This window comes from Pan troglodytes, chromosome 6 (assembly GCF_028858775.2).
Source record: "Pan troglodytes isolate AG18354 chromosome 6, NHGRI_mPanTro3-v2.0_pri, whole genome shotgun sequence".
In the NCBI taxonomy this organism is placed as follows: Eukaryota; Metazoa; Chordata; class Mammalia; order Primates; family Hominidae; genus Pan; species Pan troglodytes.
The window spans coordinates 45,782,768-45,805,579 of record NC_072404.2 but is presented as its reverse complement, the minus strand read 5'-3'; the positions used below and the strand labels follow the sequence as shown (position 1 = coordinate 45,805,579).

General features: G+C 38.7%; 2 protein-coding genes across 22 annotated transcripts in view; one reads left to right on the top strand and one right to left on the bottom strand.

The window, feature by feature from the left end:
- The window catches only part of STK17A (serine/threonine kinase 17a), a 53,968-nt gene that overhangs the window by 9,260 nt on the left and 21,896 nt on the right, over positions 1–22,812 (top strand). For all 4 annotated transcript variants that reach the window (XR_001719209.3, XR_001719208.3, XM_009452955.5 and 1 more), the window contains exons 2-3: positions 3,681–3,893; positions 15,961–16,105. Coding sequence is in view for 2 of the 4 variants with exons in the window: in XM_009452955.5 (XP_009451230.1) it covers positions 3,681–3,893; positions 15,961–16,105 (358 nt within the window). In the remaining 2 variants the exon portion in view is untranslated. The remainder of the gene's footprint in view (positions 1–3,680; positions 3,894–15,960; positions 16,106–22,812) is intronic.
- Positions 16,160–22,812, bottom strand: part of COA1 (cytochrome c oxidase assembly factor 1) — a 120,971-nt gene continuing 114,318 nt past the window's right edge. For 14 of the 18 annotated variants that reach the window (XM_054687217.2, XM_054687220.2, XM_054687221.2 and 11 more), the window contains one exon: positions 16,160–17,346. The gene's annotated coding sequence lies outside the window, so the exon portion shown is untranslated. The remainder of the gene's footprint in view (positions 17,347–22,812) is intronic. The other 4 variants (XM_054687222.2, XM_054687231.2, XM_063813929.1 and 1 more) reach the window with 1 other exon arrangement.

The following is a 22,812-nucleotide window of genomic DNA, read 5'->3' as shown; positions in this document are numbered from 1 at the left end:
AAACTTGATGGAGATGTTAGCCTAATGATTTTGTGGGATAAAATGAAAGGTATTAATTACTCTTTGAGGAATTCATTTATAGTTACTCTCTCCCATATATGTAGAAGTCTTTCATATTTCTGTGAACAAAAGAACTTTTATCTGAATAAGGGTGCTGCTAGGTAGGTTGTTAACAAATTGAACAGCCATAGGGCTATGCCTAAGGATTTGTCATTCCACATTTATATTACTAATGATAAAAACATGGAGGACATGAAAATTATATTTGCAGTTAACAATAGCTGGGAAGGAAGAATTACTCAAAATTATGTCAGTAGTCTAGAATGCTAGATCAAAGCCTAGAAGTTAGAATTTAACAGGGCAGGCCAGGCATGGTGGCTCATGCCTACAATCCCAGCATTTTGGGAGGCCGAGGTGGGTGGATCACTTGAGGCCAGGAGTTCGAGACCAGCCTGGCAAACATGACGAAACCCCATCTGTACTAAAAAAAAAAAAAAAAAAATCAAAAAATTAGCTGGGCATGATGGTATGTGCTTGTAATTCCAGCTATTCGGGAGGCTGAGGCATGAGAATTGCTTGAACCCGGGAAGCGGAGGTTGCAGTGAGCCGAGATCGTGCCACTGCACTCCAGCCTGGGTGACAGAACGAGACTGTGTCTCAAAAACAACAACAAAAAAGAATTTAACAGGGCAATTAAAGCCTTGCACTTAATTTTTTAGAAAGCTTTTTAAAAAAATAGATTCAGGGGTACAAGTGCATTTGTGTCACATGGATATATTGGGTCATGGTGAAGTCTGGGCTTTTAGTGTGCTCATCACCTAAATAGCGTACGTTGTACCCAATAGGTAGTATTTAATTCCTCACCCCCTTCCCACTCTCTTACTGTTTGGTCTGTTTTTCCACTCTATGCCTGTGTATCCATTTAGTTCCCACTTAAAAGTGAAAACAGGCAGTTTTTTACTTCCTGCTTGAGTCATCTCACTTAGGATAATGACATCCAGTTCCATCCATGTTACTGCAGAAGACATCATTTTTATGGCTGTGTAGTAGTCCATGATACATATACATAACATATTTTTAGTCCAGTCATCCATTGATGGACACTTAGGTTGGTATCTTTGCTATTATGAATAGGGCTGTGATTAACATATGAGTGCAGGTGTCTTTTTCATACAATAATTTCTTTTCCTTTGGGCAGATACCCTGTAATGGGATAGCCAAGTCAAATGGTAGTTCTTTGAGAAATCTCTAAACTACTTTCCATAGTGGCTGAACTAATTTACATTTCCACCAACAGTGTATAAGCGTTCCCTTTTCTTTGTATGTTCGCCAACATTTGTTGTTTTTTAACTTTTTACTAATAGCCATTCCAACTGCTATAAAGCAGTACCTCATTGTGATTTTAATTTGCATTTCTCTGATGATTAGTGATGTTGAACATTTTTTAATGTGTTTGTTTGCTGCTCTTTTGAAAAAATGTCTGTTCATATCAAAAAAAAAAAAAACAATGGAGTTGTTTTTTTTTCTCGTTTTTTGAGTTCCTTGTAGATTCTGGATATCAACCCTTTGTTGGAGGCATAGTTTGCAAATATTTTTTCCCATTCTGTAGGTTGTCTGTTTATGCTGTTGATTATTCCAAATTTTTTAGCAATCATTTTTAAAATATAGTATGAGGATACTGACTTGATAAAAATTCAAGGTGGAAAAAAATCTAGGTAGTTTATCAGCCCAATTTGAAATATGAAAACATGTCAAGTTTTTTAACAATCAATCTTAGGTTGTATTGTTCCAGGAGCAACAAAAATAATAATGATGTAATGCTTTGATCGATTATACCTGGATTAGTTGCTTCAGTTTTGGTTGGTACATTTTCTGCTGAGCCATAATAGGGAGTCAACCTTATGGGGAGGTGGGCATGGTGGCACGTGCCTGTAATCCCAGCTATACAGGAGGCTGAGGTGGGAGGATCACTTGAGCCCGGAAGTCCAAGGCTGCATTGAGCTATGATGGTGCCACTGCACTCCAGCCTGGGCAACAGAGTGAGACCCTGTCTCTTAAAGGAAAAAAAAAAAAAAAACCCATGGGGATGAGGATTGATTGCAAATTGGGAAAGGGAAGAGGGAGTGGCAGCTAACAGATGGTGTTTGCTGTGTTCACTATCTGATAGACTGCCATGTGGAAAAGAGAGTGAGGTCTGGTCTGTACTGCTCAGCAGAGGACCCTGACTGTAACCCTTCAACTGAAGTCAGGTTTAGGCTTGTAATGAAGACCTTATTAAGATAATATGTACCCAGTAGTGGAAAAGATTACCTCACAGTTTGAAATAAGACATTGGCATTTGGTGTTAGGTAAAATACTGTATGATTTCTAAGTTGTCTTTCAACCTAAGGATTCAGTGGATGTTTACGGGTGATGACTATCACAGCTTAATGATGTTTGTGTGATTAGTAATATTTATTGAGCACTTACTGTGTGGCAAGTACCATGCTAAGCAATTGAAATATATTATTCTTTAATTCTTACAACCCTGTGAAGTAGATGCCATTTGTGTCCCTATTATACAGATTAGAAAAATGAGACTTAGGGCATGGAGGCTCATGCCTTTAATCCTAGCAGGATCACTTGAGGCCAGGAGTTCAATACTAGCCTGAGCAACATAGAGAGACCCAGTCTCTTAAAAAAAAAGAAAGAAAAGAAAAGAAAAATGAAACTAAAAGAGGTTAAATAAACCACCTAAGGTTACTGTCAAGTGCCACTTATAGGGTTCAAGCCCACATAGGTTTAATTCCAGAGCTCATACTTTTAATCAGTATGCTATACTGAGTCCCCGGTTTACCCACTTATTAGTGTAATGACAAATAGTAATGTATCAAGATAACACTTTGTTGTATCTGTCTTTATGAGAAAATACATTTCTAGCTGACGCTCTAGTTAAAATGATAAATGAGTGAGATCCTTACCTTTAGAAAGTGATAGTGCTCTTTAGAGTCAATTAGTGCAGTGAAATTCATCATATTAGGGATTCTGGTGACCAATTTCTATTAAAAAATCAAATGGCTTTTTTTTTTTTTCCCTGGAGACAGAGTCTCACTCTGTCATCCTGGCTGGAGTGCAGTGGCATGATCTCAGCTCGCTGCAACCTCCACCTCCCAGGTTCAAGCGATTCCCATGCCTCAGCCTCCTGAGTAGCTGGGATTACAGGCATAACACTACTACACCTGGCTAATTTTTTATTTTTAGTAGAGACAGGGTTTCACCATTTTGGCCAGGTTGGTCCAGAACTGCTGACCTCAAGTGAGCCACCTGCCTCAGCCTCCCAAAATGCTGAGATTACAAAGGTGCACCATGCCTGGCTTCAACTGGCTTTTTTAGAGACCTAAATCATTTTATGTATAAATGTGCAAAAAATTAAGTTATGTGTAACTCTGCAAAAAAATGGACTTTAATATTTGTTATTCTTTAGAAAATGAATTGTGCAGGTTTATACATTTTGTTTTATTTGATAAATCTATAAATCTATAGATGTAGCCTATATAAATTTCTAAATGATATTTCTACTTTTGTGATTGTATATAAGCTAAATTTGAATATCTACCAATGGGTATTTGGAAATTTCATTGAAATCTGCCATCTCTGGAAAGTTGTCAACTTTAACAGTGAATGTTTTTGTTTAATTCTAGGGGGAAATTTGCAGTGGTGAGAAAATGTATAAAGAAAGATTCTGGGAAAGAATTTGCTGCAAAGTTCATGAGAAAAAGAAGAAAAGGCCAAGATTGTCGGATGGAAATAATTCATGAGATTGCTGTACTTGAAATAGCACAAGACAATCCTTGGGTCATTAATTTACATGAAGTTTATGAGACTGCATCAGAAATGATCTTAGTTCTGGAATAGTAAGTATTGTCTTTCTTAGATTAAGTTTGTTTGGTAGTCTACACTTCCTTTACGGAATGCCACTCATCTGTGATAATGTTGCCAGGCCTGGTTCTCTGGAAATCTCAGAATTTTCTAGATCATCTTCAAGTGTTCCTCTTATTAATTTAACATGTTCCAAATTTGCAAGGATGCATGTATATTAGCTTTTTTATTTTCATTCTTTAATGAAATTCTTGTCATAAATGGATAAAAGGTTATCTTACAATTTTATTAGAGGCATTCTTAACAAAGTAATACCAAACTAATATTAAAATAAAAGGCATTTTATAATCCTTACATGTTCTTATAGTCTGAGTTAATCTCCTTTCTTTTAGAAACAGTGGTCTTGATTCTTACTATGTTTTCAATTTAAGTAGGTAGATAACAGCACAGAAAACAGCTTTGAAAAATGAAGGACTGTTCTTTCTCCTTAAGAAATCCTGGTTTCAGACCAGGTGTGGTGACTCATGCCTGTAATCCCGGCACTTTGAGAGGCCGAGGCAGGAGGATCACCTGAGGTCAAGAGTTCAACACCAGTCTGGCCAACATGGTGAAACCCAGTCTCTACTACAAATACAAAAAATTAGCCTGGCGTGGTGACATGTGCCTGTAATCCCAGCTACTCAGGAGGCTGAGGCAGGGGAATTGCTGGAACCAAGGAGGTGGAGGTTGCAGTGAGCTGAGATTGCGCCACTGCACTCTAACCTGGGCGACAAAGTGAGACTCCATCTCAAAAAAAAAAAAAAAAAAAAAAAAAAGCCTTAATACTCATGCCTGTAATCCCAGCACTTTGGGAGGCCAAGGCAGGAAGGATTACTTGAGTCCAGGAGTTTGAGATCAGCCTAAGCAACATAACAAAGACCCTGTCTCTTTTAAAAAATAATTAATTTAAAAAAACAAAAAAGACTTAATACATCAATAAATCCAAACAAAATGAAAAGACAAACTCGGAAAAATACCTCTAATATTCGTCTAGCCAAAGCGATTAAAGTTGCTTGACTATATAACCAGATCTTGCAAATACACACAAACACATGAACCTCCCAGTTTACAAAGGGTTTGGACCGTAATCCCAAAAGATGCAATCCTAAATGTTGAAATTCCAAAAAATCAAAAACCCTAAGGTCTAAAATCTCAAAAATCACAATCCCAAAAGATCAAAATCTTGAAAATATAATTATGGAAAAAATAATCCTAAAAAATTCTGTAAAAGACATTTATTTGGTGCGGTGGCTCATGCCTGTAGTCCAGCACTTTGTTGTTATTTTTTTTTTTTGAGATGGATTTTCACTCTTGTTGCCCAGACTGGAGTGCATTGGCACAATCTCGGCTTACTGCAGCTCATGGGTTCAAGTGATTCTCCTGCCTCAGCCCCCCAAGTAGCTAGGATTACAGGCGTCCGTCCACCTTCATGCCTGGCTAATTTTTTGTATTTTTTTTAGAGATGGGGTTTCACAGTGTTGGTGAGGCTGCTCAAACTCCTGACCTCAGGTGATCCACCCGCCTTGCCCTTCCAAAGTGCTGGTTTACAGGCGTGAGCCCGGCCAAATCCCAGCACTTTGGGCAGCCAAAGTGGGAAGATTTCTTGAGCCCAGGAGTTGGAGACCACCCTGGGCAACATAGCGAAACCCTGTCTCTACAAAAAATACAAAAATTAGCTGGGAGTGGTGGTGCATGCCTGTAATCCCAGCTACTTGGGAGGCTGAGGTGGTAGGATCACCTGAGGTCAAGGCTACAGTGAGCCGAGATAGTGCCACTGCACTCCAGCCTGGGTGACAGAGTGAGACCCTGTCTCAAAAAACAAAAAAAAATTTATTTACATTTTAAAAGGGGATTTATTTAGGAAACATAAAAATAACTGTATACCATAAATTGTCCAATTATTATGTCAATTAAAAATAAAATTTTAATACATGACATTTCATAGGCCACTTCATTTACATGCTAAAACAGAGAGTAATAACATACATGTTTTTACAAACATAACACTCAGATATACTGACAGTCACACAGATGTAACGGTTATGAGCAGATAAACCATATTTATAAAAGAAATGGTCGGCCAGGCGCGGTGGCTCACACCTGTAATCCCAGCACTATGGGAGGCCAAGGCAGGTGGATCACGAGGTCAGGAGATAGAGACTATCCTGGCTAATACAGTGAAACCTCGTCTCTACTAAATATACAAAAAATTAGCTGGACATGGTAGCAGGCGCCTATAGTCCCAGCTACTCAGGAGGCTGAGGCAGGAGAATGGCGTGAACCTGGGAGGTGGAGCTTGTAGTGAGCACAGATCGTGCCACTGCACTCCAGCCTGGGTGACAGAGCAAGACTCCGTCTCAAAAAAAAAAAAAAAAAAGAAATAGGTCAAAAAGTGAAATATATAAATGTATATCCCCATAGTTGATAATTCTGTACACCTCGATTGATAACTGCGGTCCTCTGAAATACTACGACAAACAACCTAAGTCTTTTGACAAAATTGATCGAAAACCTCAATGAGTCATCACCATATATGCAGTTGCCCAAAGAGCCAAGATCTCAAGAAATTTTTTTTCACAAATGCAGATGTACAAAAAGGACATCTCTTCATTTATTAAGAAAGTTTAAATGTTTTTGTTGTTCTTTTTTGGTTTTTGGTTTTTTTTTTTTGAGACAGAGTCTCCCTCTGTGACCCAGGCTGGAGTGCAGTGGCATGATCTCGGCTCACCGCAACCTCTGCCTCCCAGTTCAAGCAATTCTCCTATGTCAGCCTCCTCAGTAGCTGGGATTACAGGTGCACACCACCACGCCCGGCTAATTTTTTTGTAATTTTAGTAGAGACAGGGTGTCACCATGTTGGCCAGGCTGGTTTCGAACTCTTGACCTCAGGTGATCCACCCGCCTTGGCCTCCCAAAGTGCTGGGATTACAGGCATCAGCCACCAGGCCTGGCCTCAATGTTTTTACGTACACAAAATCAACATTGTGATAATATATTTTGATGGAGTCAAATTTGCAAAATATTTCATAAAATGAATTAGAACTCTCCTCAAATTTTCACCCAATTCATACTTCCAGTACTGAAAATAATGCGAAGATGAAATGCATAGCATAGTGAATTGGTGCAATATGTGAAGGGGCAGAAGTTGTACATGATTGAATAATTTGGCAGGAAAGAGTTCTTAGATTTTTCACCTGCATTTTCACTTCTATAACCTTTGAAACACCTGCTGCACTTGTATTTGGACAGTGGTTGTGATCTACAAATTTTGTAAGTATATGTTGTCCACCTGAAAGCCTGGTTATTGCTCAGCCATTGCAATTCAATTATTTTCTGCTTTCAAAGCACCAATAATAATTAGCTTTTAAACCATTAGGTAGCCTTGTATGCTTAACTTAATCACATCCTTTTTTGAAGGAACAGTTTCATAGGTCTCTTCCATTGTATTGTAAGGAATACAGTGAGAAGGAATCATATTGGGCCTCCCCAGTACCAAATCTTTATTAGTCAGGCTTCTCCAGAGAGACAGAACCAATAGGATATGTGTATAAATATGAGAAAGGACTTACTAGGAAACTGCCTTATGTGCTTATGGTGACTGAGAAGTTCCACAATAGGCCTGCAAGCTGGACACCCTGGGATGCTGGTAACATGGCTCAGTCCAAGTGCAAAGGCCTCAGAACCAGGGAAACCAATCATTAACTTTCAATCCAGGCCAAAAGCCTCAGAACCCCAGGGAGTGGGAGTGTAGGGAGCAGGGGTGGTCAGGTGTAAGTCCTGGCATTTAAAGGCTGGAGTTCTGATGTCCACAGCAGCAAGAGAAAAATTGGTCCCAGCTCTGAGAGAGAGACCAGCTTGCCTTCTATATTTCTTCTCTCCAATTACATGGTGCCTGCCAACATTGAAGGCATCTCTTTCCTACCTAGTCCACTCGGACTCCCACACTAATCTCTGGAAACACCCTCACGGACACGCCCAAAATAATACTTTCCCAAATTTCTAGGTATTCTTTAATCCAGTCAAGCCAACAACTGAAATTAAGACCATAAATCCACCCCTTGTCTGTTTGGCACCCATAATGCATCTCCTTTAAACTGTACTTAATTTCCAAATAAAGACAGTAACAGATGCACCTACCATGATGCACCTAGCCTGCATACAACTGAAAACACAGTGGAAATCCCCTCCCTAGAATTCGGTTTTCAGGATTTCAACAGTCGAGATTTTAATTGTTCAAGATTGTGATTTGGGGATTTTAGACTTTAAGGATTTTTTATCTTTCGGGATTTTGACCTTTTGGGATTTTTACATTCTGGATCATGGCATCTGTGATTGTGTCTTTCAGTATTATGATCAGCTCTGGTTTAAAAAAAATGAACAAGTGATATGAAGAGAAATTTTCACAGACATAACATGAATGTAAATTGCCTATATACAGATGAAAATATTTTTATTTTTATAATGTAAATTTTAAAATAAGTTGTGAATTTCCACCTATCAAACTGGCAGTGATTATAAACAAAAGCGATATTCATTGATTGAGCCATTTTAGTATAACTTTTCTGGAGGACAGTCCGAAGTATGTATCAAAAGCCTTAAAAAAATACATTTTAACCCAGCACTTTTACTTTTAGAAAAAATTTTTTGATGGTACATAATGGGGTCTCACTATGTTGACCAGGCTTGTCTCAAACTCCTGGCCTCAAGCAATCCTCCTGCCTCAGCCTCCCAAAATGCTGAGCTTATAAGCGTGAGCCACCATGCATGGCCTAATTTTACTTTTATTAATTTTTTTCACAAGGAAATATTAGGCAGTTTTGCAAAGATATGTTACCAAAATGTTCCTTATGGCATTCTCCATGTAGCAAAAAGGTAGAAATAATCTAAATGTTTGTTAGAAAAAAGGTTGGTTAAATAAGTGATGTCACAAAGTGGATTACTGGGCAGTCATTAAAAAGCTAAGGTAACTATAAATATATTGTCAAAGATTTAAAATATTAAGTTTAAAAAAGCATGTTACAAAATAATGTGTATGGCATTATGTTTTTATTTAAAAGTTTATAGCGGGTGAAGTCTGGATGGCTAAAATATTAAGCATGTTACTCTTGAGAATGTAATTCAAAAACATGGTGTTCGTATATTTTAATTCAATAATTTCACTTGTAGGAATCCCTTCTAAAGAAATAATACGAACATGAGAAGCACAAAAGTATTTGTCACAGTGCATTTCTAATTTATGATAGGAGAAATATCCAAAAATGGCAGAACGGTTAAAAGTTTTTTTAAAAAATAAGTTTAGGAATCTCATATGGGAGCCCGCTGCTTACCAAGGATTTGTTTTTTTCTGTTTATTACAGATAGGATTAAGGTAGAATTGGAAATTGATCCAGAAAAGACCACCTGAAATTTCTCTCTCCAAAATCTCCTCATTCTTGCAAAACCTGCTCTTCAGCCTTTCATCCTGGGACCCATTTCAGTACTTCCAGTCTTCACCTGGCTTCTGACTTTTTTCTTCCCTTTTCTTTCCTTCTCCTCTTTAGTAGTTAATTCAATTCCTCTCTTACCAGCACCTCACATTATTTCCCTCTTCCTCTTGGTCATCCTCTGCAACTCATTTGCCCATTTGAAACCCAGAATGCATGCTGTGTGTCCCTCCTCCTGTGCTGCCACACATTCTTGGAAGGACTTGGATCGTTTTTCATCTACTTAGTACAAGTGTAAGAGTTCCATCCTCAGCTAGGCTCATGGTATAGCTTGGCAAGTCTGTACCTAATCTCTTATGTCCTTTTAACACCCCCACCCCCTGAGCTAATCAATATCTTTACTGTGTCACCTACTTCCTACCTTTCATGAGATACCTAGCCTTTTCTCCCCCATATGGAGAAATCAAGGCCATCAGACACACACTCCCCAAGCATCCCTCCCCTCTTCCTCTAATATCTGTCTTTGTTGCTCTCATGCCCTTCCCTGCTGTTCGATGGAAGAGATTCAGCTAATTATTTCCAAGACCGAAACCCTTATTTAAGTTCTTTAATTCTCATCTTTTCTTTTCTAGGACCTGTGTTTTGTTTTTTCTTAAGTTATGTAACCTCTTCTAGAGTTTCAGTCCCTCCTCCCGTGGTGGTTCTTTTCCCTTTGTTTTCTAATATTTCAGTCTCTTCTATGCTAAAATTCCTTCCTCAGCTTTGACTCTTATGTCTTGCCTTTCTCTTTTCCTTACTGCTATACTTGTTAAAAGAATAGTCTGGATTTATAGCATTCCTCACCTTCCAGTTTTGTTCTACTTCATTGATCCACTCATCTGTTCATGGGCCAATACCCCATTCACTTTTTAATCTAATGCCATCTGCTCTTCTAATACTTTGATGAGGTCACCAGTCCTGTGTGCCAAAATTAGTCTCCTCATTTTAGTATTCATTCCAGTTCTTGCTCTCTTTGAACACTTGATATTATCCCTTCTTTCTTGAAATCATGTTCTTCCTTGGCTTTCACAGCCCTATTTTTTAAAAATCTCCTCCTCCTCTCAGAGCCGTTTATCCTTTTCTACTATATAAATGTAAGTGTTCCCCCCAGTTCCATCAGCGTTACTTATGTCATACATTTGTTTTATACATTTACCCTGGATAACAATCTATTTTTGTGGCTTCAGCTATCATTTACATGCAGATTATTTCCGAATTTTTGTTTCCAACCTCAGCCCCTTTCTTCAGCTCCAGCTGCCTGTTGCGTATTCCTGTGTCCAACTGCAGATCATTATTGGTCAATATATCAGTATCAATGCAGTCAATAGCAGTCAATATCAGTACTCCTGCATTGCCCTATTAAGGCCTGTTTTTCTTTTGTTTAGTATCCCCATCTGTTTCATTGCTCAAGCTAGAAACCTCGAAGTTATCCTTAATTCCTTTTTCCTCTTTAACACTCCTATACAGTATAATGAATTACCAAGTCTTCCGCTTAAACCTCTCCAGTAGCTTCTCAGCTGGTCACCCTGGTTTCAATCCTGGGAAATCCCTCCTGCTACTGTTAGATAAGTAATAAAAATACAGATTTGGTGATATTATTCCCTTGCTTAGAAACATTTGGTGGCTTCTGTTTCTTTGATAATCAGGTTTTTTTTAGAACCAAAATCAGTATGAATTGGCCAAAAATTTTTATGTTCTACTTTTAGTTTGAAGAGGAAGTCTTAGAGATATACTCTGGATACTGAGATATCAAAATTCTCAGCCGCATCAATAGATTGTTGTTATGGAAACAGGCAAGTTATGATCACTGCATCAATTAATCATTCCTGAAGCACCTGCTATGTGCACTAGATACTAATAGGTACTGATCATATAAAAAGTGAAAAAACATAGCCCCTTATCTCCAGGTGCTAAAAGTCTAGCAAAGGAAATAGATATGGAGGTTGAACATTCTTAACCTGGAAATGAAATGTCCCAAAGTTTGAAACTTATCCCAGAAAGATGCTGACCACAGCTGATAAGATCACCTTTATAGGAATTAAGGATGCTAAGGATAGAATAACTATGCTGGGGGCTGTGCTAATGCAGCAGGTATGTGTAAGTGTAAACTTGCTGTGATTCCACGTGGTGGCGGAGAGTGACACCTTCACTTTCTGATGGTTCAGTGTACACAAACTTTGTTTCATGCACAAAATTATTTAAAACATTGTATAAAATTATCTTCAGGCTATGTATGTAAGTTGCATATGAAATATAAATGTATTTTGTGTTTAGATTTGGGTCCCCTCCCCCAATATAGCTCATTATGTATATGCTAATATTTCAAAATATGAAATCCCAAATGCTTCTGGTCCCAAACATTTAAGAGAAGGGATATTCGGCCTATAAATGATTGCAGCAATGTTGATGATTTACTAGGAGTTCTTACTAGTTGTGGTGTGAACTAGAGTATAATAGTCAAAATGTATTAAGCATTCACTATGTGCCAGGCACTATGCTAAGTCTTCCAGCTTTATATATATTACTTATATGCTTTATTTACACTGTTTATAAATTTTAGAACACAATTTTATATATAAGAAAAAAAAATCAACCTTAGGTTGTGCTATATTACAAATAGCAGAGCCAGAATTTAGTCCAGGAGTGTGAGATTCCAAAGCTTCTGCTTTTATCCATATACTGTGCTCCTTTACTCTGCCTGGGAGGTTAGGGAGTGCTTCCTGGAGGAGGAGGCATTTCACAGTATATATTAGCCCATCATTGCCTTACTCTGAATTTTTTTAGTTGTTTTCCCCTCATCCTGTGCTCTTCTCCCTGACTTCTATTCTACCTCATCTCCTTCTAGTCCTTTTCTACCTCACCCTACATTCTTGGCACACTGCTTTTTTTGTCATTCCATTGTCATCTTCCCTGCATTATTTATGACAAGAAGTCTGTGATCATTCTTACCTTGGTTCACCTATAAATGTGCCTTTTTAAAGATTTTCCTCTTTCTCACTGGTTTTTAGCAATTTGAGTATGGTGCCTTGGTTTTATTTGTATTTATCTGGCTTGGAGTTCATTGAGCTACTTAAATTTTTTTGTTTATAGTTTTTATCAGATTTGGAAATTTTTCAGCCATTATGTTTTCTAATATTTTCCTACCCCTACCTCTCTTCTCTTATTCCTTGAATTACAGTGTATTAAATGGCTTGATGCTGTCCCATAGATCCCTGGGGTCCTGTTTGTTTTGTTCAGTCTTTTTTCCCTCCCTCTCTTTCTCTGTGCTTCCATTGACAGCTTATTTTGCTGCATCTTTAAATTCACTGATTCTTCTGCAGTGTCTGATCTGCTATAAAGACTATCCAATGGGTTTTTCATTTGAGATACTGTATTTTTCACCTATGAAAGTTCCTTTTGGTTCTTTTTGTAACCTCCATCTCTTATATGATTATGTTCATATTTTACTTTAAATCTTTGAGCATCTTTATAATGCCTGTTTTAAGGTCCTTATCTGCCAATTCCATCATCTCTGTCATTTCTGGGTCTGCTTTTATTATTTTTCCTATTGGTTGTGAATTGTAATTTGTGGCATTTTCAGATATCTAGAAATTTTTGGTAAAATGACATACATTTGGAATGTTGCAGGGTTGAGTAGATTTTATCCCATTAAAGAATGGTGAAGTATGTTTTGGCAGTCATTTAAATTACTTGTAGATCAGTTTGGTTAGGACAGACCTAGAACTAGGTTAGCCTTGATATAAAGGATGGCCCTCCCAAAGAAGTCTGTTCGTTGCCCCAGTGTTTAGAGTGGCTTTTCTCCTCTAGCTTGACAAAATTTAAATGTCTTACCTTGTTCTTTGTGAACACTGGGAATTTCTCAGCCTTATAATTTTCGAGAGTTATTTTGTCTAAGACTTCAAAGTATATTGAGCAGATCTCTGTGTGCAGCTCCCTCCTCTCTGGTACTCACCTGCCAATTCCAGCTGTCTTAGCCTTGCCAAACTCCCAGTCTGTCTTCTCAGCTTAGCATGGCTGCTGCATTCTACTTCTGCTTGGGTTCCTCCCCTACCCTATACCACTGTCCATAAATTGTTACCAAGTAGGAAGATTGGAGAGCTTACCTTTTCTCACAGCTCATGGTCCTATACCTGTTGTTCTAATGCCTGAAATAGTTGGTTCATATGCTTTAATTTTCTAGTTGTTTATAGCCAGAGGGCAAGTGCCATACCATTTGGTTGGATGGGGAAGTAGAAACTTGCCCTTTAATGAGTGTACCATGTATTTTTTACACAATGTGCCCTCACACATGTGCTCCCTCTATCTGGGATGTGCTGTTACCATTTCATCTAGTGGACTTCTAAGTAATCCTTCAAGGCTCAGAATAAATGTCATCTTTCCAAGATTTTTTTTTCTACTTCCTTTCCAATTAATTGCTCAATTGCTAAGTTATCAAGTCATTTAATATATAATTTCACATATATATTAATGCATATGTATTTGTTATTTAAATATCTTTCATTTTTCTCTTTCCCACTAGAGCTTGAAGGACCAGACATACTTATTTGTAATTATCTTTCTATCTCTAGGATGGAGCATAGGGCCTAACATATTTGATGGTTTGTTGAATTTGAATAATGAGAAAGTAAAGATCCAAACTGGGCCTCAGAGCAGGACAGAAATGGAAATGCTAGTTTAGATAGAAAAAAACAGTGTTTGGTTTGAGGCGGGAAGCTATGATACAGCCAAGGTGCAGGCAGGTAGGGAAACTCAGTTACTCTTAGCTTCTAAACATCAGTTATATGGCTCTGAATAATGTTGGTCAAAAGATAATCATCTCACAACTTTCCAATGACCACTAGAAAGTTGAAATTTTAAAGTTCTAAATGTTTTCTGTAAAAGTAGTTTTTGTACAAAACTTTTTTTGTTAACAGTTTTTTAATTAATTTCCCAGTAAAAATTTTTTGGTTAAAAAGTAGTGTTGCTGTAGTTAAAGACAGAAAAAGCAAAGCTATTATAGGGCTTCTCTAGCTTCCATGTGAAGGAAAGTACTTTGTGTAAAATAGTTAATATTATATTTTCTGTTACTATACTTGAGAGATGCTTTTAACATCTCAGATTGTTCTTCAGTGAGATCACATTTACTGATATTAGTTAATATGGCATTTAGTTTAGTTAATGAGTAAAATCCACAGTTAAACAGGGTTATATGATTATATGTTGTACCGAGAGAAATATAGTCTCTTTTTTTTTTGAGAGGAATGAATGTCATCTTAATGGTCACTCAATCTAGCTTTTCAATTTTTTTTTTTTTGAGATGGAGTTTTGTTCTTGTTGCCCAGGCTGGAGTGCAATAGTGTGATCTCAGTTCATCCCAACTTCTGCCTCCCAGGTTCAAGTGATTCTCCTGCCTCAGCCTCCTGAGTAGCTGGGATTACAGGCATGCGCTACCATGCCTGGCTAATTTTGTATTTTTAGTAGAGACAGGGCTTCTCCATGTTGGTCACGCTGGTCTGGAATTCCTGATCTCAGGTGATCTGCCTGCCTCAGCCTCCCAAAGTGCTGGGATTACAGGTGTGAGCCACTGTGCCCAGCCTCAATTTTATTATAATAGTCTATATTTGAAATACATACTTGAAAATTTTCACAAAACTGTAGTTAGCAGTATATTTTGTGTTTATGTAAACTACTTAAATTGTTGAAAACACCAAGAAGGAACCATTTGTTAAAGCAAGAATGGGGCCGGGCGTGGTGGCTCACACCTGTAATCCCAGCACTTTGAGAGCCCAGGGTGGGCGGCTCACGAGGTCAAGGAGATCGAGATCATCCTGGCCAACCTGGCGAAACCCCGTCTCTACTAAAATACAAAAAAATTAGCCGGGCGTGGTGGCCCACGCCTGTAGTCCCAGCTACTCGGGAGGCTGAGGCAGGAGAATCGATTGAACCCAGGAGGCGGAGGTTGCAGTGAGCTGAGATCACGCCACTGCACTCCGGCCTGGTGACAGAGCAAGACTCCGTCTCAAAAAAAAAAAAAAAGCAAGAATGGGTAACTTTATAGTGTAAAGAGACTAATTGCTCTTAAAATTTAGGTAAAGAAATCCTTGTGTTTATGTAAATTGATAGTAATGGGCTGAGGAACTCAGATGACAATAAACTGTGATTAAGAAACTGTTTCAGCCAAAATGCAGTTCTTTATTTCAATTGAGGAACACAGTTCTGTTACCAGCAAATTGTGGCCTGTATGTGCAGAGGGCTTAGTAAACTGTACATTACATCGTGGTGCATCTTGAGCTACTTGGAACTGAGTTGGCTCAGCCTATACCGTGTTTTGATTCAGGTTGTTAAATCCATGCTAACAGTTATACAGGCTGGGTACAATGGCTTATACCTGTAATCCCAACACCTTTGGAGGCCAAGGTGGGAGGATCACTTGAGCACAGGAGTTTGAGACCAGCCTGGGCAACATAGTGAGGTCCCATCTCTATTTTTCAAAATAAAAATACATTTTTTAAAAAAGGTATACAGTTACTGCCAGACTGTAATTAATTTACTCTGTAGTTTTGGTGTAAGTGTTCGCCATTTCTTATGAGTTATATATTACTTTAATTTTGCCCTTCTCTAGTGCTGCTGGGGGTGAAATCTTTGACCAGTGTGTTGCAGACAGAGAAGAAGCCTTTAAAGAAAAAGATGTTCAAAGACTTATGCGACAGATTTTAGAAGGTGTTCACTTTTTACACACTCGTGATGTAGTTCATCTTGATTTGAAGGTAAGATTCAAATTACAATTTTGAGATTGCTAAAGAATGACATTCAAGACATAAAATATTTAACAGTGATTTATTCAAACATGTTTCACGTTTGTGTATTATTAGGTAACAAGGATATTAGAATTGAGTCTTTACTCCTATCCTCTAGCCAGTTAGTTTTATCAGAGAGATAATGCACACATGTGTACATGGAAAGATACATAATAATACAATGCCAAAGAAAGGAACTCAAAATATGACAAGACAGAACTTGAGCTAGATCTTTTGAAAAGTTAGGATTTAGATAAGTTGAGAAGAATAAGAGAAAATTGCTCACAAGAGTTAGGAATATTTGTGATGTGTTTGGGAAAAAAATAAAATGGAATCATTTCACTGGAATTGAGAAATCAATTAGGAGATATTAAAAGCTGGGGAAAGGCTGGATTCTAGGGGTTTCATATGTCATGAAGACGTAGATGATTTTTGAGCCAGGAATATTTGAGAAGCAGTGTTTTGGAAAATAGGCAGCAGTAAATAAATGAGAAAATTAAAGAGATTAGAGGCAGGTAGATTTCTAATTTAAAATCGTCAAAGGCGGAGAAGAGGAAGGAAAGAAAAACAAAGGACAGTATATCAGTTATGTTCCTTTCAAGTGATCAGGGTGCCAGCTGAAACCAGGATAAGCAAAACAAGGAAATTTTAGTGGCAAACAAGTCCAGGGATAATTCTAGCTTCAGTTATGACAATATTCAGGGTTCAAAAACTGTTGCTAGTACTCAGTTTTTCTCCAGCCTTCAGCTCTGCCTTCTTTGAATGACAGTAAGATGGTAATAAAATAGGTGCTGCTGTTCAGCCTTGCAGCTACCTGGAGACAGCAGGAAAGTCAGTCTCTGCTCACAGCTCTGTCCAAAGTTCTGAGATTCACTCTGATTATACCAGCGTAGATCAATTTGGAACCAGTAAGTGTGCTGGTGGGTGTAGGGCTTTGGCTTGCCATGCCAGTGTCATCAGTGTCATAGGCTCCAACTCTGGAGGAAGAGGTATAACACTTTTACCATCCTAACCTTTACGTGGACTGAGTGAAGAAGGGATGGATTCTCAAAACCAGTTGTGTTTCTGAAAGAACAAAGAATGGGTGCTCAGGAGACAATAAAGGTCCACTATGATGATTCTTAGTATATTCCTGCAGGTGTCTGTGGTAGGCAAGTTTAAGATCTCTGTTGATTTTCTGATGGTTACTTTCATATCAAGTCCAGGTGCAACTGTGGGAAAATGAAACATTCCTCAAACAGAGAACATGCCACAGCAACCCTAGTTCCTAGTGTTTATTTCATTTACAAAGATGGCCTTACTGGCCAGAGGAAATAGGGTTAGGAAGGATGGTAACCTGAGAAGGCCGAAGCCTCTGGACCACCCCCAAAAAACTTTCCCATCCTGAACTGCAGCATCATCTCACACCACGATCATCTACTGATCTACCTTGACCTCTGCTGTAGTATCCCCTCTAGCAGAAAGTAGATGCTTAATGGCAGTGTTCTCTGACCCAGACATGAATCAGAATCACCTGGAAGGGCTTGTTAATACAAATTGCTAGGCCACAACCCTAAAGTTTCTGATTCAGGGTAGGGCAAGGCGAGGCTTAAACTTCAGGCCAGGGGCCACTTTAAGAATTGCTATATGGCCAGGGCCGGGCGCGGTGGCTCACGCCTGTAATCCCAGCACTTTGGGAGGCCAAGGTGGGCGGATCACAAGGTCAGGAGATCGAGACCATCCTGGCTAACATGGTGAAACCCTGTCTGTAGTAAAAATACAAAAAAATTAGCCAGGCATGGTGGTGGGTGCCTGTAGTCCCAGCTACTCAGGAGGCTGAGGCAGGAGAATGGCGTGAACCCAGGAGGTGGAGCTTGCAGTGAGCTGAGATCATGCCACTGCACTCCAGCCTGGGCAACAGAGCGAGACTCCATCTCAAAAAAAAAAAAAAAAAAAATCCAAGACTTGCTATATGGCCAGGTGTGGTGGCTCATGCCTGTAATCCCAGCACTTTGGGAGGCTGAGCCAGGCAGATCACTTGAGGTCAGGAGTTCAAGACCAGCCTGGCCAACATGGTGAAATCCCATCTCTACTAAAAATACAAAAAATTAGCCAAGTGTGGTGGCGCACGCCTATAGTCCCAGCTACTCCAGAGGCTGAGGGGGGAGAATCGCTTGAATCCGGGAGGTGGAGGTTTCAGTGAGCTGAGATCGTGCCATTGCACTCTAACCTAGGCAACAGAGCGAGACTTCGTCTCAAAAAAAAAAAAAAAAAACTGCTATATGGCACATTCCGTAATACCTTTGTTTATTTACATAGATAGATAGAGTCATACTATATAAATATAAATTCATATATGTATATATTTAATACTATATAAATAACTGCTTAATTTTTATTGCATGAAGGCGCACTCTCGAGAAGGAGTGTACAGGCTGGGCGCAGTGGCTCATGCCTGTAATCCCAGCACTTTGGGAGGTCAAGGAGGGCAGATCGCTTGAGGTCAGGAGTTTGAGACCAGCCTAGCCAACATGGTGAAACCCTATCTCTACGAAAAATACAAAAATTAGCCGGGTGTGGTGGCAGGCACCTGTAATCCCAGCTACTTGGGAGGCTGAGGCAGGAGAATCGCTTGAACCTGGGAGGTGACGGTTGCAGTGAGCCGAGATTGCGCCACTGCACTCCAGCCTGGCTGACAGAATAAGACTCCGTCTCAAAACAAAAAAAAGAGGATACAGTGTGTGTAATCTGGAGGTTGACTTCTACAGCAAACTTGATAATGTCCCATTTGAATTTAGGTGGAAAGGTAGTTTCTTTTTAAATACTAGTTTCCTACAGAAAAATTTACTCATTTCCTACAGAAAAATACAGGGAAAAGAAAACAATGTGGAAGTTTTCTTGTTCTCTTTTGAAAGATGCCAATGTAAATTCATTTTATACACATTTATCTTTTCTCAAAGATATTAATTTTTTAATACCATGGCTAAAATGGACACTCAGGACCCAGTAGCCACATGGTACACAGTGGCGTTTTTTGAAAGCAAGTGTGGACATGTGCACACCCACATGCTGAGGTGGCCTGATGTTAATGCTGAAGGTTACCTAGTTAAAACCTTTCATAGCTTGGGTGGGGGCATTGCTTTTCCCCTTCAGTCTGTCATATGCATAAGAAGTTCAAAGATCCTTGCTGCAAGAAATTTCCACCTTGCTTCCCTCGGGAACATTTACAAGGAAGATATGGCCTCCGCAGTACGGACTTTCACTGGGCTAATACTTTAAGTATTAGCCATGCAGAGGAATTCCCAAAATAAATGTTTATGCTGTAGCTTCTTTCATGTTTGGTTTTACACTCTTAACTTTGCAAAATCGTGTATCTGTTTTATTTTTTAATGATGTTTTACTAGTCTTATGATGGACTTCCAGGAAGAGAACCCCAATTTAAATAGCATTGCACCTATAGGAAATGAGCTTTCAGCTTATGACAGTTGAACCTGTGACTATTCAAGAACTAATTAAGTAGCAAGTCAAACAGGTTGTCAGCACCATGTGTCATGGATCTTTGATGTTACTTGAGAGCATCAAAGGTGAATATTAAGTTCTTGAATACCAACTTTAAGTGTGTATTTACACAAGGAAATTATATCCCTTTCTCCTCAGTATATTCAGTATCAATCATATTCCTTTCTCTCTAATACACTTGGTTTAGAATTCTTTCCAGATTCAGTAGAGGCCTTGATGACGATGACGGGCCTTTGATGTTAGAAACTGGACTCTCCATGTTTCCTCGACCCAGAGGAACTAGAAGACAAAGTGGTCCAAAGGGTTCTCAACCTTCCTTCTGCCTTCATGCCCCTCCATGTGCAGTCAGACATGTCTCTGAGTCAACTACTGGAGGGAGAGGATAGAGACGGGGTTGGTATGGCAACCATGCATGTGGGAGTGATTTCTACTAAAAGGTCATTTCCAATTGGCCTCTGTGAGTCTGGATGAAGTGAGTCTGCTGTCCTCTGTCTTCGACAGTGTGTGCTCATAATGTTGACTCTTGGTCTCTAGAAGAGTTTGAAAGACTAGGCTATTTTTTAAGAAATTATTTTCCCACATTGCCTCAAAGCTAAATATATTATGTTTTCATTCTCTAAAAACTGATAATCCCAATATGTATGGTAATTTTGAATTATTAGGCTATTTAGTCTCCATGCTGGTTAAAATGGGAAACTCCTGTCCCTGTGATAGAAGTTAGTTGGAAGTTAAAACAACTGTTATAGTTGCTTCTATTAAGGATATAATTGACGCTATGGGAAATACACTGCTTAGCTTTGGTGCAGAGCCTGAATGATCAATTTGCCAAAAGACTGATTCACTGAAGACTGTCAGCCAAATATCTTAAATAGAGCTGGGAAAGTTCTTGGGGTGGGGGAGGGAGTAGCAGATGCAGATTTAGGAGTCTGTAAAAGTATGAGTCCATACAGCCACAAAAATAGAAAAGACAAGCCATGATTAAGAGAAAACCCATTCATTTAATATATAAAATGTTGCAGAAATTGCAAATCTGAGAAACAACAACCCTGGCAAAGTCAGAACAAAACCAACTAAAAGTACCCAAACAGTCTCAATAATTTGGTGAATTAGTCATTCAGTACAGTGGCCTGGTTTTAGTCCTGTCAGAGGGAGGGAGGACTGACTAAAAATAGCACAAAGAAATCTGGTCTTAAAATCTATTGCTCTTTTTTCTTCAAATGGTGTTGTACTGGTTCAGTCTTTCAGCAGTGTTAGTACAGTCAGCCCTCTGCATCCATGGATTCAACCAACCACAGGTTGAAAATATTCAGGGCGCAAAAATTCCACAAAGTTCCAAAAAGCTAAACTTGAATTGGCCCCCCACCAAGTATTTCATTGAATCCACACAAATGAGGTGATGTGTGGTATTATAATAGCTATTCTGAGTAACCTAGAGATGATTTAAAGTTTACAGGAGGATGTGCTTAGGTTATATGCAAATACTGTACCATTTCCTATCAGGAACTTGAGCATCACAGATTTTGGTATCTACAAGGAGTCCCTGAACCAATCCCCACCGATACCATGGGACAACTATACTAGGATTCTATCACTAACTTTTCCACCCAGTTATGCTCATGGTTAAAAGTAGACTAGAAGAAGGCCAGGTTTGGTGGCTCACACCTGTAATCCCAGCACTTTGGGAGGCTGAGGTAGAAGGACCACATGAGCCCAGGAGTTTGAGACCAGCCCGGGCAACATAGTGAGACCTCGTCTCCACAAAAAATTAAAAAAATCAGCCAGCCATGGTGGCACGCATCTTTAGTCCCAGCTACGGAGGAAGCTGAGGCGGGAGGATTGCCTGAGCTCAGGAGTTCGAGGCTGCAGTGGGCTATGATTGCACCCTGCATTCCAGCCTGGGGAACAGAGTGAGAGCCTGTCTCAAAAACTTTTTTATTAAAACATTAATTTCTAAAAATTAATTTCAAAAAAAGTAGCCAGAAGCTGGGACTTTCCATATGAGATTTAAATTTGAGCATCAGTATATTACTTGAAAGCAGGGGTAATAAAAACATTCCTAAACAGTCCCCCAAATTAATTTAGATGGGATTATTAACCTGTTTCTCTACTCTAACCTGGGTTTTAATAGTTAATGTACTAGAACTTTAATTGTCTGATAAAATGTTCCTTAAAACCCTGCCCATGACACCCTAAGCCTTATTGAGCAGGTTAACCTCAACTTTACAATGATCTTAGCCGCTAAATCTTCTCCAGTGGTGATTGTTCAGTAAACGTTAAATGGATTATGTACAAAGATGAAGATACCAAGATAAATAAAAGACTTCCCTACAGCCACCATCTATTTACGGACCGTCTGCAGGTTTTCTGCTTATTCCACTGTCATCACCTCTCTATTGATTGACCTTGCTTCTTTCTCTCCCTTACTACCTGGGATTCATATATTTTAAATAGAACTAGATTTTGTGTGCCACAACTTCTTTATCATGAACTGGATTCCCTAGAAAGGAAGTTTAACTAAATTGTAAATGCTGAGGTACTTAGCTTTGTTTTCAGGACATGTATTTCGGCTTATTGGAAGTAGATATATTTCACCATCGAAGAACTAACAGAGCTTATAGTCCTGTAATTGTACATATATTTTATTTAGAGAAGCAAAGTCTATTTTTAAAAATAGTCCTGTGGTCAAAATAGGGCACAGTTAGTTGGTAAAGGCCACATAATAAATATTAACTGAAATCCCATGAAATAGCTCTGATTTTATGAGAAATGTGTTTATTCTAGCAACCTCTCTCTCAGTTGTTTAACTTCATTTTTAGAAAGTCTCTCACATTGGTGTATCATAGATACATGTAACAGGGCCTAGACTTCTCATACAATAAGATTTTAATAATTTGATCACACTGATTTAGGATTTACAACATTACCACCAAACCAATTAGTTTTTGCATAGTAACTAAAGAAAGCATTTCTCAGGGAATATAAAGTGTAAACACATAAAAGGGAAAAACATTTAAACTATTTTAAGGGAACAAATGGTATTTAAGAACACTCATAGAATGTACATGTTTACTAATCACAAGAAAATCTCAAGATTTGGTGAAGATTTTCCCTAGCAGTATTTCACCTGGCATTTTGTGTGTACTCAAAAGGGCAAAACATTCAATTATGAATATGTATCA